Genomic DNA, 17,309 nt, shown 5'->3' with positions numbered 1-17,309 from the left:
ATGTTTGGTAGCTAGTCTTAGTGGGGAGCATGTCTATGTTCCCCGGGTCCTATGTTCCCCGGGTTCTATGTTCCCCGCTTTGATTGATTGATTGATTGAAAATTTTAGACCACCAGCCCTGATTCCAAACTCTAACCTTAACCAGTTCGAAAGAGGGCCTAAGCTTAACCGTTCGAAACAAGGCGGACATTAATAATTAATAAAATAATAAAAATTAATAAAATTTTCAATCTATTAATCAATCAAAGCGGGGAACATAGAACCCGGGGAACATAGGACCCGGGGGAACATAGGGATGATCCCTCTTAGTGCTATCATTAGCAAACAGCAAAAGTGTTAGACGCTTTGTATTGTGGGGTAGTGGTTTAGTAGGACTGAATGACATCAAACATAGCAGGCCAGGCAGACATCTTTAATACAGTTGCCCATTCCAGAAGGAAAAGCTTGTTGTCACAGTTGGCCAAGCTGCAACGCTGGAACTCGTCCCATCCTAACCTAAAATAGAGATAATTTTTTGTGATCATCGATTTTCAAAGATATAGTGATTGTTTTACGTTGCAGCTTGGCCGTTTAGTAAACTAAAGCAAGGTGAGAGGACCGCTGCTATCAAGTCAAGTGTTCCTTTATTAATCCCCTTGAGGCAATATTTCTCTGATGTGGCTTTGAACCTTGCACACACATGGTAAAATTATCAGACTTTTTGTACTTGTGTTTTTTTTTTTTTTTTTTTTTTTTCCCAATTAGTCGTTGTGCCAATTCCCCCCCCCCCCCTCCCCTACCTGGCTGCTGTATGCATGTTCTCCTACGAGTCGGTACAAGGGCGTCCCGAGTCGATCGCACGCTTCCTCCGAGACGTGCGCCGACAGCCAGTGACGTCTTTTCACTTGGCAGCGAGGACTCTCATTGGTGAAGTGTAACGCGTGGGAGGGCACGCTATCTCCACCAAGTCCTGCCCCGCTTAGCAAGCGCCGAGACCTGACCTGTCCACAACGCCAGATTCCCACCTGCCAGCTTCCCCACCCCCTAATACTGCCAATTGTATTAGTGTGAACGGCCAGCCAAGCTGGTGGCAACGCCGAGAGCTGGACTCGAACCCAGCATCTCTTGCGTTGGTGACGAGCGCAATCTCCGCTATGCCACCTGACCGCCTTACTTGTGTTTTTAAATCAGGATATTTACTAATGTATAACTCTTGACTGTTATAGGGCGGTACCACCGGGGCCAGGCTCTGCTTGTCCAATCAAATCAGAGAAGCGTTGAGAGTGGCACCTCTGGCTGGGACTGCCTACGACTTGCCTGTGTTCCCAATAGTGAAGAGTTCCTACGCCTCCACCAATACCTATCTCTCTCAGGTAAGAGCATGTGTATTATTATTCCTAACTTTAATATGTATTTATTCACTAAACTACCTCTGAACAACCCACATAGATTTAAAGTGAAAATACACAGAGATGTTGTAAATGTTAGGCGGCTGGGTGGCGCAGCGGACTAAGCGCTTGTCACCAACGCAAGAGACACTGGTATCGAATCCGGCTGTCAGCGTTGCCTCCGGCTTGGCCGGCCGTCATACTGGCTCGATTGGCAGAGTCAGCGGGAGGGAAGCCGGTGGGTGGGTCCGGGTCGTTGTAAACAGCGACTCCTACAGTTCGGTCGGGGTGCCTGCACAGCGAGGGAAGGGTCTGGAGGGAGGTAGTGTGACCTTCCACACGTTACACTCTCCCAGTGAGAGTCCACGCTGCCAGGTGAAAAGAAGTGGTGGGCTGGGTACACATGTGTCGGAGGAAGCATGTGATAGTCTCCGCCCTCCCAGACCGACGGTAGAGGGTAGAGGGTAGAGGGTAGAGTGCGCAACGACCAGGAAGGGGATTGGGAATTGGCATAAGGACTAAGAAAAACGGAAAAAGAAGGGGGAAAAAAGATAATAAAAAAAAGAGATGTTGCAAATGTTGTACAGTGAAAATGTGAATAGTGTACCGTAAATATGATTTCCTTTACAGAAAATGCCTAAGGAAATTAATGTGAAAGTGAAACATGTGATGATGACACATAAAAGCAAAGTTTCACATCTGATACCATGAAGGTCACACATGTACAATCATGTAAAGTGTTTCAAACATACATCAGAAATGTATGGGATTGAATCCAGCTGTCAGTGGTACCTCCGGCTTGGTCAGTCGTCCCTACTAACACAATTGGCAGTGTTAGCATTAGCGGGTGGGAAGCCGGTGGGGTATGTGTCCTGGTCGTTGTAAACTGCGACTCCTACTGGTCGGTCTGTTCAGCAGGGAGGGGATCTGGGGGAAATAGTGTGAACCTCTGCACGCGTTTCGTTCCCCCAGTGAAACTCCTCGCTCTCAGGTGAAAAGAAGCGGCTGGCGACTCCACATGTATCGGAGGAGGCATGTGATAGTTCTACACCCTCCCCAGGCCGACAGTGGGGCAATGCGCGCAACGACCAGGAAGGGAATTGGCATAATGACTTAATTGGGATGGGTGAAAAATACAGAAAGCCCCCCAAAAAAATAGAATACAAAACAAATATTTCAATTCTAATCTCATCATGCACGTGAACGGGTTCAATTGTTTCATTTCACCATGTTGGGGCATAGCACCGGCTGACGCAAAGTGAATCTCTCATCTCGTAACCTTTCTCATTCAAAGCACTATATCAGTGTACTATGTTTGACATTTAATACTCACTCAAACCTTGCAAGTGCAGTACTGTGTGTCTGGAGGCGTATCCAGAGCTATTTATTACCAGAGTTTGGACAGCGAGGTTTCAAAAGGAGTTCTATAGTGTCAGTAGCTTATGACTCACTGTGATACACAACATGGCATCCATAATATCCAACCTGGCCAAACTCTGGTAATAAATGACTGTGGGTATGTCCAGTTTTATGAAAATAATGGACACTCTCAAGGACTTCAGAATCCCAATCCCAGTGTCCTCCAACGTTCACTCTTTATAGTAATGCTTTCATTAGTTTAGTTTATTAGGATCCCCTATTGGCTACAGCATTGCAGTTGCTATTCTGCCTGGGGTCCACAAAAGAAATTTACATTGTGACCATGCAACATAACACTTACATCATAACATGACAATTATATTATATATTATATTATTATTACAAGTAAACATGACAAAGGACTAGTACACACACACACACACAGACAGACAGACAGACAGACAGACAGACAGACAGACAGACAGACAGACAGACAGACAGACAGACAGACAGACAGACAGACAGACAGACAGACAGACAGACAGACAGACAGACAGACAGACAGACAGACAGACAGACAGACAGACAGACAGACAGACAGACAGACAGACATCATAACATGGCATTACAAGTAAGACAAGCTCCAATATACAATATACAATGTTCATACACACCTAATTTAACATGTAACTAAATTGATGTTGATACATAATGATGTTGTTGCAATGCATAGTCCCAATACAGAGACCCTGTGCATTGGTTAATAATACATTCACACAGTACGGTATATGTTGTAATAAGCATTGTGTCATTTCTAGGATGACCTGATCAGCACCATAGGAGAGAGTGCTGCCATGGGAACAGCAGGGGTTGTCATCTGGGAGGAGAAAGAGACAACGACTGAGGTATGGATGTAGATGTAAAGAGTAAGTTCAGATTTCTTTTTAACCCTAGTTAAAACAAAAAGTGTACTTATCAATGATGTTGCCGGTCAGTAGAGTCTTTTCTCAACACAACCCATGCTGTTGGATGTGGATACCTGCAGCTCCGGCTATAAGCTAGTGACAAACCAATGCAAAGTCAATGGCCCCATGCTGCTTTGATTGATTGATTGATTGGTTGATTGAAAATGTTATTAACAGATTGCAGAATGGGTACAATACAGTACAGCTCAATACACACAATTGTTAAGGGGATGCAGCCCAGAGAAAGACTTTCGTCTTGTTTACATCAGGGATTTCCTCTTGGGACCAAGTAAGGTTTCGTTGATAATCCAATGTACAGTCACCCCCCCACCATCCTGATGGCCAGGGGATAGAAGCTCCTTTTGAGTCTCTCTGTGCTGACTTTCCAATGAAGAAACGCATGGGACCAAACACAATCATCTGCTGGGTGGATTAACATTGGTAATCTATACTAGAAGGTGATACATTACGTGTCATGGTGGCTGTGGATGTTTTTGAACCAATGGAATTAACCGATTCTTAACAAAGTAGTTAATAATAAATGAGGCCTGTAGTCTATCTACACATCTCTGTCCGTCTCTACCTATCTGTGTTATAATTATCATTCTTAAGTGTGTGTGTGTGTGTGTGTGTGTGTGTGTGTGTGTGTGTGTGTGTGTGTCTTGTGTGTGTCTTGTGTGTGTCTTGTGTGTGTTTCCGTCCCCAGAGAGAGTGCTCAGACCTGTCGGAGTTTGTCCGTCGAGTCCTGGGACCGTACTCTCTCAACGTAACCACGGCAACTCGTCTCTGCTCGGCCTCGTTATGCCAGGGGCGGGGCCGCTGCGTCCGTCAGAACCCAGAAAGCTCCGCCTACCTCCACCTCCCACCCCCTGCCGACGTGGTGGAGAAGGTCACAGATAAGGTGACGACGGAGAAGGAGACACAAATATGGAGGAATACCGGCTGCCCACTCAATGTAGCTCTTAAACCCTTTCACTACCACACTACAAATGGTTAACCCTTTCACTACCACACTACACAGGGTTAACCCTTTCACTACCACACTACAAATGGTTAACCCTTTCACTACCACACTACACAGGGTTAACCCTTTCACTACCACACTACAAATGGTTAACCCTTTCACTACCACACTACACAGGGTTAACCCTTTCACTACCACACTACAAAGGGTTAACCCTTTCACTACCACACTACAAAAGGTTAACCCTTTCACTACCACACTACAAATGGTTAACCCTTTCACTCCCACTCTACAAATGGTTAACCCTTTCACTACCACACTACAGAAGGTTAACCTTTCACTACCACACGTCTGTAGTAGTAGTGAAAGGGTTAATCAGTGAATAGAGTATCAGGCAGTTACATTTTTGTGGTTCAATATTTTACTGAATCTATTATCTTTTTATTTGATCTTTACTATAATTATATTGCCTGTATCTATGTCTTTCTACTATTACCCTGCCCATACCTGTACCTCCCCGCCCCCCTCCCCATGCTGCTATGACGCCCGAATTTCCCCAAGGGGATCAATAAAGGAATATCCTATCTTATCTTATCTTAAAGAACTACATGGAGCTACTTTGAGCTTGCGGTCTTCCTCCTAATTAGAATCTTGATGCCAGTACCAGCGCCTCATAAAGACTGGTGTGCGTTGACCTACTCCTTCATTGAAGGTAAAGAAGAAAACCATGGCATTTCAATTGATAGAACATTATACTCCTATTCAAGTAATTTGGCCGATACACATATATGATGAGCTGCCATGGAATCTTCGATAACGTCATGAAAATCAGTGTCGGTTTGCTGAGTGAGCCTCGGAAAGTTGATGTATTACCACGGCAATTTCTTTTAAATTGTATTTAACCTTTATTTAACCAGGCAGCTTTCAATGTCTTACCTACTCTACCAATGCACAGAAATGAGGCATTTTCTTTCAAAAGTGGTTACCAGATGCATGGAAGAGAACTACACAAGCATTCTCTATTGCACTCGTCCACACGTGAAAAAATACTTCATCCATGACATCATCATCAGAATACTATGGAAACCATGTGATCTTGTGATTGTACTGAAGGGAACAATTGACCCATCTCAAACCCGCCCTCTTTTCTTTGATCCTCCAATCACAGCTGTTGCCCCGTCTATCCACCCAAGCTCTGTGGAGAGAACACTTCAAATAGATACAGAAAATAAAGATAAATATAGTCAAATAAATGTTCAAATTAAATATTCCCACAGTCACAGTCTTTCACTCGGTCTGCTGCTGTCTGTCTACGTTGCGGTACTAGTGAGGTTCTCGACAGAGACTACTGACATGTTGACAAGACAATAATAAACACAGAAGAATAGCACAGTGTGCACATCTAGCCTTATTAAAATATGTATTTCTCTTCAGGTGGAGCCCACCAAGCCCACTGACCCGCTGGACCCAGATTACCTGGAGATCTGGAAGAGAGACTTCCAGTGCCAGCTGTTTGAAGCTTCAGACGGGGCTATCGACGACCAGCAGTCCCTGAAGGACAGAGCCTCTGACGGGGGAGGAGGAGTAGGAAGGGCTGGGGACGTGACGGCCTCTGGGCCTCCGCTAGGGGAAGGAGGAGTAGGAAGGACTGGGGATGTGACGGCATCTGGGCCTCCGCTAGGGGAAGTAGGAGTAGGAAGGGCTGAGGACGTGACGGCCTCTGTGGCTCCGCTAGGGGAAGGAGGCTCGCTGGGCACAGGAAGCCCTACAGAAACGCCTACATTGCAAGTACCAACAGACTGTGGTACAAAATTGAGTGCCCCAATACTGACAGTTTTTACCTTACTGCTGGGAAGTGCCCTGTGCCTGGACCTTTAAAGACGCAACGTGTACAATCTTTCACATCATCTGGAATGAGGACCGTGCAGACTCAATCACATAGAATTCTGTGAATTCTGTGAGTTTAGTCTACGCTGTCCTGAGTTTGTGTAAGGGAACTTTGAGACGTGAGAGCCCTGGGCCTTTACTGGAAATACCCAAAGACACTGGAACAATTCACCCAGTGCCCTCATATTGGCTATGCTGGATCTCTGCTGCTGGAACGATACATGTGCTCTTGCTGGCCTGAAATCAAGGGGCTTCTTTCCTGTATTACCCTAGTGGGTAATATTCTCAGCCTTATACAACCCACTGTTATAGCAATGACTCATTTGGTTGAAGTGCTACACCAAAACAAGGATTTTAATATTATGTGGGTATACCTGTATGACTCACTGGACGTGCCCATGATTTACATTTGTAATTCATGCTGGCAACGATGATGCCGTTGGCTTCCTCCTCAGTCTTGAATGAGTCATGTGCCTGCTAGCATGATAGGTGGCTGTGCTACAAATCGAGCTAATGATAAAGCATGCTCCTGAATTAGAAGAAGCATTCCCATTCCCACTGTATTATCTACTAGCTAGACTAGAGAACCTGGATTTTAAAGTTGTCATTTAGAATGTTTGGAATGAAGACCGCGTTGACTCAACCACGTTTAGTTACGTGGAATAAGCGTGTAATGTAATGCTGCATTCGATTATAACTCGGGGGTCGGACATTATGACTTCCTACTAGGAAAATAATTTCTCAACCCCCATTTCAAGCCTCTGCGTCATTTGACATAATTCCAACATGGCCACCCACATCATATAAATGTTAATGTTGTCATTAGGTGTTTTAAGAGTACATTTGTAAGTATATTAGCTATATGTCATATGTGTGTCGAACGCACATAGGTCGGAGGTGATGCGTTTCCCACTTCCAGCTTCCCACCTCCAACCATAAACGAATGCAGCATAATGTTTGAATTCTCATCGCCAGCTGACAGTGTGACAGGGTGGGGGCAGCGGAGGACTAAATGTTAGAGACCAGAAGGTTGAATGTTTGATCCCCCAGACCGGCAGGAAAATAAATCTGGGTGGGGAAGTGAATGAATAACCCCCCCCCTCCCCACACACACACACACACACACACACACACACACACCCTCAATACCAACCGCTGAAAGGGCCTTGAGCAAGGCACTGAACCCCCAACTGCTTCAGTGGAGCTGCTCATTGGCCAGCAGTATCAGACTGTTGTACTGAGCAGGGTTCAGTGCCTTGCTCAAGGGCCTTTCAGCGGTGTGGGTGTGAAGCAGGGCGTGGCTGAAAAAGAGCACCTGTGCTCAGCGAACCTATCCTGGGTAAACAAACAGAAATAACCGCGTAGACTCGATGTGCTTATTCCACGTCACTGCATGTGGTTGAGTCTTATTTTATGGCCTATTCCACCTTTAAATGTTCTTTCTTTGAACTACAGAAAGCCTGTGAACAATATACAATACAGTGATTCAGTCTTGGTCATGACTTGTTGGAACACTACGTCAACTCTAACATCTTATTCCTCCTGGCTAATATTTGATAAGAACTGACCGGTCTAGGTTTCGTCTTAGTCATTGGTCATCATCTTGACTACAGCTGTGCCCATGGACATACAAAGGACTCGGTGACCCAACATGAACTCCAATGCTGAAACTCACTGGCACCCTCTGCCTGTTCCTCGTTAAATTGTGGACAAGTCAACACCACTCACACTGGTGTATAAACATGTGTGTAAACAAGACGAGGGACCACATCTCCCCAGTCCTACCCTACACTGGCTCCCCGTAAAACAAAGGGTTAATTTCAAGATCCTCATGTTCACTTACAAAGCCCTAAACGGTCTTGCCCCAGCTTTTACATAAAGGAACTCCTGGTCCAATCAGCCAGCTCCAGATCCCTCAGATCAAACAGTCAAATCTGCCTTAAATCCCACACTCAAGACTGGTGACAAAGGGAAACCGGGCATTCACAGTTGCAGCGCCGAAACTCTGGAACAAGCTCCCACTAAACATCAAATCTGCAAGCACTCTACGGACTTTTAAGGCCATGCTCAAAACCCACATTTTCGCCATAAAAAATCCTTGAGCTAGTTTTGTGTTGTAGTATGACTGGTGTATTATGTCCGTCTGTTCTCCGTCTGCTTGGTTGGCCTGCATGTATTTTTTCTGTTTTATTATTGTTCCCGTCTTTGTTTTTCTTTTTTTTCCCGGGCCAATGTAACTATTGGTTGAGGGGCGCAATATAAATAAATGTATCATATCAAGACTCCAGACAGATTCAATTTGTTGATGAAAATGGTGTCTGCTGCAAATTATCTGTTGTGAATGCAGTATCTGTTCAATCAAAGCTCTAGATAAATACATGCTCTGCTCATATCCGTGGTGAGCCTTTCAGTTTATTGTAGACAGCTACAGTAGTTGTTGTAGGCTACTTCCCTTAGGGAAAAGTCTCATGGTAGTATGATGGTAATTTCAGTTTTATCATGGTTCCGGCCATTGTCTAAATAATTTACCATGGTATTGCCAGGGTAACGGTTATGTATTACCATGCCGTGCCACTTCTGTACTTTATAACACAAAACTGAAGGTGATATCTACCATCATCGTAGTGACCAAAACCTTTTTGGAAATACCATAAATACGTTTTGGAAATACCATGACACGTTTTGGAAATACCATGATAAGTTTTGGAAATACCATGATACGTTTTGGAAATACCATGATACTTTTTGGAAATACCATGATACTTTTTGGAAATACCATGATACTTTTTCACAAGGGTTGATTTAGCCACAGAAGATCCCTTTCTAAAGCCCAGTGTTGTTTAACACAACTTTTCATATTTCTCCATCACTACCTGAGACATTTCATGTTAAAGGGGACCTATTATGTATCTTTCCAACCATTTTATACGACTTCCTTGAATCTGTGGAACACGTTTTACGTTTTTTTGTGGAGAAGCTGGTCTGAATCTAATTTCCCAACATCTCTTTCTTGAACAGCACTGTTTGTAAACGTTTGTTACTATTGGGTGTGGGGTATCCAGGCAGGGAAGGAAATAATGAGTTTGATATTAGATTTTCATTGTCATTTAGCTGACGCTTCTATCCAAAGTTTTGTACAAGTCAGCAGGAAGGGTACAACTCTCCTGAGTAACAATGTTCGTCAAACAGTGCTGAAACATGGGTGCTGTAGTGTTGAGTGCATAGTACTAGACATATTAGTATAGTAGGAAGAGTGAATGATAGTATTATAAGACGGTAAGAAGGTTTGCGATATCATACGCAAATTTGGCATAAACTTTCATTTTTACGCTGATGACACCCAATTATATATACCTATTAAGCCAAATGATTCCTCCCAACTACAAAACCTTGAGGCCTGCTTGCTTGCCGTCAAAAAATGGATGTCGCAAAACTTTCTACTCCTTAATGCAGATAAAACTGAGATGTTAATTGTTGGCCCCCCAAACCACAGAGGCCTGTTTCAGGACATCTCCCTCAACTTTGATACCTGTCATGTATCCCAGAGCTCCACCATAAAAAACCTCGGAGTCATTTTTGATTCCTCCCTCTCATTTAATGCACATATAAAAAATGTCACCAAAATTGCATTCTTCCATCTTCGTAATATCGCAAAAATACGCCCCATTTTAACTCTGGCTGATGCTGAAACCCTGATTCATGCTTTTGTCTCATCACGTCTGGACTACTGTAATGCACTTTTTTCAGGCTTACCTAATTCAAGCATCAAAAATCTTCAACTCGTGCAAAATGCGGCTGCACGGATACTAACTAGAACTAGAAAATTTGATCACATCACACCAGTTTTGTCCGCCCTACATTGGCTTCCTATCCAAGCACGCTCTGACTTTAAAGTGCTACTCCTCACCTACAAAATTTTAAATGGGCTTGCACCGCTCTATCTATCTGATCTCATCTCCCGATACTCGCCCGCTCGTGCTCTGCGCTCACAAAATGCGGGGCTTCTATCGACCCCTAGGGTTAAAAAGAAATCCGCCGGCCACAGAGCCTTTGTCTACCACGCTCCCTACCTGTGGAACAAATTACCTGCCGTCATCAGGGGCGCCTGCTCTGTCGAAGCTTTTAAATCCCTGCTTAAGACTCATCTTTTCTCTCTCTCCTTCAACCTACCTTGATCTCACCTGGTTGGGGACTGACCTTTAGATTAATCTGTGTAGTTTAGTTATGGTACAGGGTACTACATGGTACCACTGGGTAGTTTACTATAGGGTAGTTTAGTTAGGGTACAGGGTACTACATGGTACCACAGAGTACTACTTAGTACTGCATGGCATTACAGGGTACTACATGGCTTACACAGCTCTACATGGCACTACATGGAACTACAAGGCACCACAGGGTACTACATGGCACTACAGGGTACTACAGGATACTACGGGGTACTACATGGCACTATGGGGTACTATAGGGTACTACATGGCACTACGGGGTACTACATGGCACTACAGGGTACTACATGTCTGCTCCTTTGCAGCACCACAAACATGGGAACTCTCTAACTCTTCCCCCCCCCCTCTCCCCCCCCCTCCCTCCCCCTTCTCTCTGAGTACCCGTCTCCTGGCGCTGACCAAGGTGATGGATGCCTCGGGGTCTTGGCCAAGCTTGTAGTGACTGCTCTACATGCACCTCCGAGGCATTGGATCAGTTATTCACCGCCGTCTGTCCGTGGTCCTGTCAACTGATTAACAGACTGTTAACAGATTAACAGTCAACGCGGTTTCATTGCTGGGTTAAGTACTTCTATTCTATTCACATAATACGCTTACTTCATATATCTACTCCATTCACATATATGCCTACCACTTGTATCTATTGCTATGTCCGCCTACTACAATCTCATGAGCTGTCTAACGCCTGTCCCGTCTCCCTGTCTTCCTATGACTTGCTGTCCTGGAGTGTTGACCGGAGTGTTGGACGTCCCGTGACGAAGGCCGGGAGATTGCGACCCCCTCTGCGTGCCCCCCTGTCTTCGGAGGTCTCGTAGTGTGACCGGAGTGCCGGATGTCCCGCGATGATGTCGGGGAGTTCGTGACCCTCTCTGCGCCACCCCCCTTCCCCCTGTCTCCGGCTGTCCCTGAGCAACGACCGGAGTGTTGAATGTCCCGTGACTAAGACGGGGAGGACGTGACCCTCTTGCGCCGCCCCTGTGCTTCAAATAGATCCGCTATCAACTCTATCTTTAATCTTTCAAAATGTTCAATTGCTATCGCTATTAGCTCTATCTTTAATTTTTCAAAATGTACAGTTGCTATTGCATGCACTCATCTGTGTTTCACCACACACATGAGTGCATGCTTACCAACTGTCCGTCTGCAACACTACTATCACCGACATCTAAGAAGGGAGATCCCCCCTTGAACGGCCCTTCTAAGGTTTCTCTCCTCCACATTGCCTGTGGAGCTTTTTTTCCCCTATTGTTAGGTTTTAGTGAGTTTTTCCTTACCTTCGCGTGGGGTATGTCTGGGAGTGCTTGCATTCTTTCATTTATTTGCATTCATCTAAAAAAATTTTGGACCCTATGGTGTTCTTGTTCTGTTCTTGACTTATTGTTATGTTGTCTTCTTGACTTGTTTAAAGAAGACCTGTACGGCCCATGGGGACATTAACGTGTGTTGTCGGGCCCTATAAATAAATTTGATTTGATTTGATTTGATTTAGTTAGTGGTTTATTATTATAATTTTTTAGATATTGATTGAAGAAGTGTGTTTTTAGTTGACGGCGAAAGATTGGTCGGGTTTCGGCTGTCCTAACTAGTGGGAAGTTCGTTCCACCATTGTGGAGCGAGGACCGAGAATAGGCGGCTTCTTTTTGATGACCCTCCCGGAGGCGTGAATATTAAAGGCAACCAACTTGTGTTCAGCTTTTAGTTCAGCGTTTCTCTGATTGGCCACACGGCCAATCAATCAATCCACTAGCACACGCCCTTCGCGGCAAGAGAGACTCGAGAGACGCGGCGAGACGCGCATGCGCATGAGGCTCCCCCAGGTACTCTTGAGAGGAGCGCCCTTGTTGGTTAATGCCACTGGTGTTCTGTTGTGTGACTGTACTAAACTCTTCCACCATGCCCACATGACCGACATTTGACATACAGTACACCTCCTATCTATGTTGGGATTATGTTTGGTCATGACAAAACAATAAAAATCGCTACTGTTAGTGCCACCACCCACTTCAATGACAGAGCTCTCATATTTGCGAATGCATAAACTATATCTTAAATTATGGCGATGTGTCTAATATGGCTGTCGCGAAGTCATTGATAAGCGACAGCCATATTAGACACAGCCATAATTTAAGATATAGTTTATGCATTCGCAAAATATGAGCATAACTGTATGGGCTTTGTTTATACACGAGTGAATCTGGTAGTACAACGGTGCTGCTGCTGCTGGAGCTGAAGTGATGTACAGTGACGCGAAACATAATAATGTTACGCTTTCTAGTTCAGCGCATTTCATAACTGTATGGGCTTTGTTTATACACTAGTGAATCTGGTAGTACAACGGTGCTGCTGCTGCTGGAGCTGAAGTGATGTACAGTGACGCGAAACATAATAATGTTACGCTTTCTAGTTCAGCGCATTTCATAACTGTATGGGCTTTGTTTATACACTAGTGAATCTGGTAGTACAACGGTGCTGCTGCTGCTGGAGCTGAAGTGATGTACAGTGACGCGAAACATAATAATGTTACGCTTTCTAGTTCAGCGCATTTCATAACTGTATGGGCTTTGTTTATACACTAGTGAATCTGGTAGTACAACGGTGCTGCTGCTGCTGGAGCTGAAGTGATGTACAGTGACGCGAAACATAATAATGTTACGCTTTCTAGTTCAGCGCATTTCATAACTGTATGGGCTTTGTTTATACACGAGTGAATCTGGTGTACAGTGACGCGAAACATAATAACGTTACGCTTTCTAGTTCAGCGCATTTCATAGCGCTCCACTGCTACCGCAGCTGAACACAAGTTGGTTGACACAAGTTGGTTGCCCGCGCTGCCGCTCGCTTGCGCTCCTTGGATTTCATTTGGGACGTGGGACGACTGCGCTTGCCTGCGCGTGGGGGCGCGGCCAATCAGAGAAAAGCCGAACACAAGTTGGTTGCCTTTAATATTCACGCCTCCCGGAGGCGTGAACACTTAAGGTAACCTACTTGCGTTCAGCGTTTCTCTGATTGGCCACGACGCCCATGTGACCACGGCAGAGAGGCAGAGCGGAAATAGGCTGCTGCTCCGGCGAAAGAAAGACAGGCATTCTATTGCCATGCTCTGCGACAAACTCTAACCTTAACCAACTCCGAAAGAATGCCTAAACTTAACCCTAACCTTAACCAACTCCGAAAGAATGCCTAAACTTAACCCTAACCTTAACCAACTCCGAAAGAATGCCTAAACTTAACCGGCGAAAGAAAGACAGGCATTCTATTGCCATGCTCTAAGACAAACTCTAACCATAACCAACTCCGAAAGAATGCCTAAACTTAACCCTAACCTTAACCAACTCCGAAAGAATGCCTAAACTTAACCGGCGAAAGAAAGACAGACGCTAGTTACATTTATATAGAGAGGCGATAAATTAATTAAACATAAAAAAAAGAAAAAAGATTGAAGTGATTCGAACTTGTCACCAACTGGACCGCAGGCTCCACAGCAAGCTGAGGAACGAGTTGAGCTAACCGTCAATGTTAAAACAGGGGGGATTGCGTATGCATAATGCCGCGGCAACCTGCGCACCGCTGCCGCTCTGGCGCTGCCGCGGGGGCGTGCTAGGCCTGGTCACGTGGGACGCTGAACGCAAGTAGGTTACCTTAAGTGTTCAGGCCTCCCGAAGCTCAGATAGGAGTAGGTCTGAGGCGGCCAGAGAATGTAGAGCGGAGGGGTCTTGAGGGGGTGTAGTTAGAGACCATTGGCTGGAGGTAGGGGGGAGCCGTTCCCTTCGCTGTACGATATGCAAGGTCGACAACCTTGAAGCGTATTCGTGTGGCGATGGGGAGCCAGTGCAGGTCCCTAAGAAGTGGGGTAATATGGGCTGATTTTGGTAGGTTGGAGATCAGGCGGGCGGCTGCGTTCTGGATGAGTTGAAGAGGCTTGGTGGCGGTGATTGGTAGACCAGCAAGCAGCAGTGCATTGCAGTAGTCGAGGCGAGACATGACTTTTGATTGGACAAGGAGTTGAGTAGCTTCTTTTTGGTGGTATAGTCTCTGATGCTCATAAATTCATGATTTCCTTCCCTGTCTGGCTACCCCACACCCGAGAGAAAGAAACGTTTACAAACAGTGCTCCTGGCTCCAAAAAGCACAGGTAATTGTATCCTTCCTGCTGACTTGTCGTACAGAACTTGTAAGTCGCTTTGGATAAAGCGTCAGCTAAATGACAATGTAAATGTAATGCGATTAAGCAATGCGAATTCACTGCATGCGTCTACCTTGTGACATCACCAAGGCCAATCATTCTGAACAGCCATGAATGAAACCTCAAGTTTGCCATTCTGAAGACTTCAAAGTAATCCAAACGGTAAGTAGTACATGTGATTTTCCTCCAGCAGCTAAATAACATTCCAGACTGTCAAATCCATGTCCTTTAAAAAAAGAAAAAGGCAGGAAAACTCCCACTTTTGCAGCTGATGTAAATGTATTTGTTATTTTTCATTAAAATATACACTCAAGATGAAGGGTAGCTAAATCATTTGTCAATCATCAGTTACAGAAAGAGATCATATTTACACATGTGCTTCTGATTGTACAGAATATGAATCATATATTAACAATGAGAAGATGCAGTTTTCTCCCATATCCCTCCGATAGGCTTCCTCACCACCACCACCCAGACTCTCCTCAAAACCCCCCAGCCAGTCACCTCAAAACCTGCTCCACATGGAGCTCTCATGGGAGTTACGTCTAGTCAGACCAGTGTTTCTTGGGAACTATGGGTAAAGAGCCCAAATGGGTCGGCGCCGGGGGCCCGGGTCTGGTGCTTCTCTCCACGTGACGAGTAGATTTTAAATGGGAATGAGTCTTGGGGCGGCTAAGACTGTGGTTCTGTGGGGAGAGAACGTTTTGGAACCGTTGACTTTTAGTGTCGATACGGAGGATCAATCGGATCCATTACTTTTACCAAACACGACTTGGACCAGTCAGTTTAGGGTTAATGGACCAAAACATGGCAGAAACGCTGACAATTAAGTGTCATCGCTTTAGTTTCTGAGATGTTACACACGACTCTTTGGTATTGGATCTTTAGTATTATGCTACAATGCAGGTCTTACTGCAGTGCACAGTGACACATAATGCAGTGGAAAAACATCAATGGCGGTGACTGAGAATTAATGCAAGTCAATGGAAGGGGAGCTTTGCTTTTGTCACGTGGGGATCAACCAGAAACAGGCCCAGGAACCTACAGTAGTTTGGGTTCGGACCCGTACACCACCTTAAAGGAATAATCCACCAAGAGAGAGAAAGCAGACATATTACGTCCATAATATCACACGTTCCCAAAACTAAAACTGATGTTTTGTGCAAATTGAATTGGTTTGGGAATTATTGAGTGTGATGTCATTATGATGTTACATACCGGTATTATCATTAAGTATTAAATAAAGTAGAATGATGTAACTGGAAGTAATATATATATATTTCTTCCATATATAAATATATATATATTTCTTCCATTTCTTATCAGTAAGTATTAAATAAAGTTAAATGATGAAAATTGGAGAAATATATATATATCGAGGCTATTGCACACTATTGCATACTTCCTGGAATAACTCAAACTCGATAACCCTCAAATCAAATAAATGTACGCGAGATAGATTCAGTTTGGAGATTATGTGCGTAAGAAATTAGCTTTATTTTCTTATTTTGGTGGTGTTTAAAGGAGATATGGAGGTTGTGGGCCTGTAAGGGCTGCTTGCATAAAACCTCAATGGGGAGTTTGACGGGTTTTCAACCCAGTAACAGTAACCAGTACCAGTCTTTGACTTGTCAGTTCCAAATCATTCTTGCCTTCACACTTTTTGTCCCCCATAATCTTTTACTGTTACTGAACATTTTTGTTGTTTTCTGCCGATCCACCACCGCCATAGGCTTCCAGTGTGTCCGAAAGTGTTTTAAATGCTACACAATCCCATGAAAGTTAACACATCCCAACTAAAACACCTTGTTTATATGTGTCACATGTTTTCTTACTTATTGACCAAATTCACACGGATGCCTTTTTGCTCCGTTATGCTATGAAAAATAAATGCACCTCCAGATGTTAGCATGTCATTTTAGTCGAATGTGGGTGACGTTCATGGGTTTATGTGGTGTTTAATACATTTTCTGATACCCTAGAGGTGATTAATAGTTGTTTTATGACAGCAAAGGATGAGTGTAACCCAAATGTTAAAAACACTGGTAGGATGCTTTGCTATCACAAAAGCAATGGAACTCATGCCAAAAAAAAAGAAAAAAGTAGAAGACATATTGCCAGAATATAGCCCAGAAGAACTCATTACAGCTGTAATAGTAATAGGTACACATACTGCATGAGTTTAGTACGAATAGCTAGTACAAGTACCAAAACGTAGTACAAAGCTGTCCGCCAGTGTAACGACCAAAGAACCAGTCTCCCCGTTAAAACGTACTGCTCCGTGAGAGCAAATGGCTTTTGGTTGGTATGCGACGGCCAAGCTATGCCGCTGCGGCTGTGGAGTCTCCTCCTCCG

At 44.5% G+C, this 17,309-nt stretch overlaps 1 protein-coding gene across 1 annotated transcript in view; it reads left to right on the top strand.

Moving 5' to 3' along the window:
• Nucleotides 1–16,942, top strand: part of LOC311244093 (hyaluronidase-1) — a gene marked incomplete at both ends in the record, with an annotated part of 53,407 nt that extends 36,465 nt beyond the window's left edge. The window contains 5 exons of the mRNA XM_084333504.1: nucleotides 1,206–1,352; nucleotides 3,545–3,631; nucleotides 4,398–4,592; nucleotides 6,090–6,443; nucleotides 16,937–16,942. Coding sequence (XP_084189630.1) covers nucleotides 1,206–1,352; nucleotides 3,545–3,631; nucleotides 4,398–4,592; nucleotides 6,090–6,443; nucleotides 16,937–16,942 — 789 coding nt within the window. The remainder of the gene's footprint in view (nucleotides 1–1,205; nucleotides 1,353–3,544; nucleotides 3,632–4,397; nucleotides 4,593–6,089; nucleotides 6,444–16,936) is intronic.
• Nucleotides 16,943–17,309: the final 367 nt, after the last annotated feature.

This window comes from Notolepis coatsorum (genome assembly GCF_963971535.1).
Source record: "Notolepis coatsorum genome assembly, chromosome: 17".
In the NCBI taxonomy this organism is placed as follows: Eukaryota; Metazoa; Chordata; class Actinopteri; order Aulopiformes; family Paralepididae; genus Notolepis; species Notolepis coatsorum.
The sequence above is the reverse complement of the archived record's forward strand: the minus strand, read 5'-3'. Positions and strand labels throughout refer to the sequence as shown.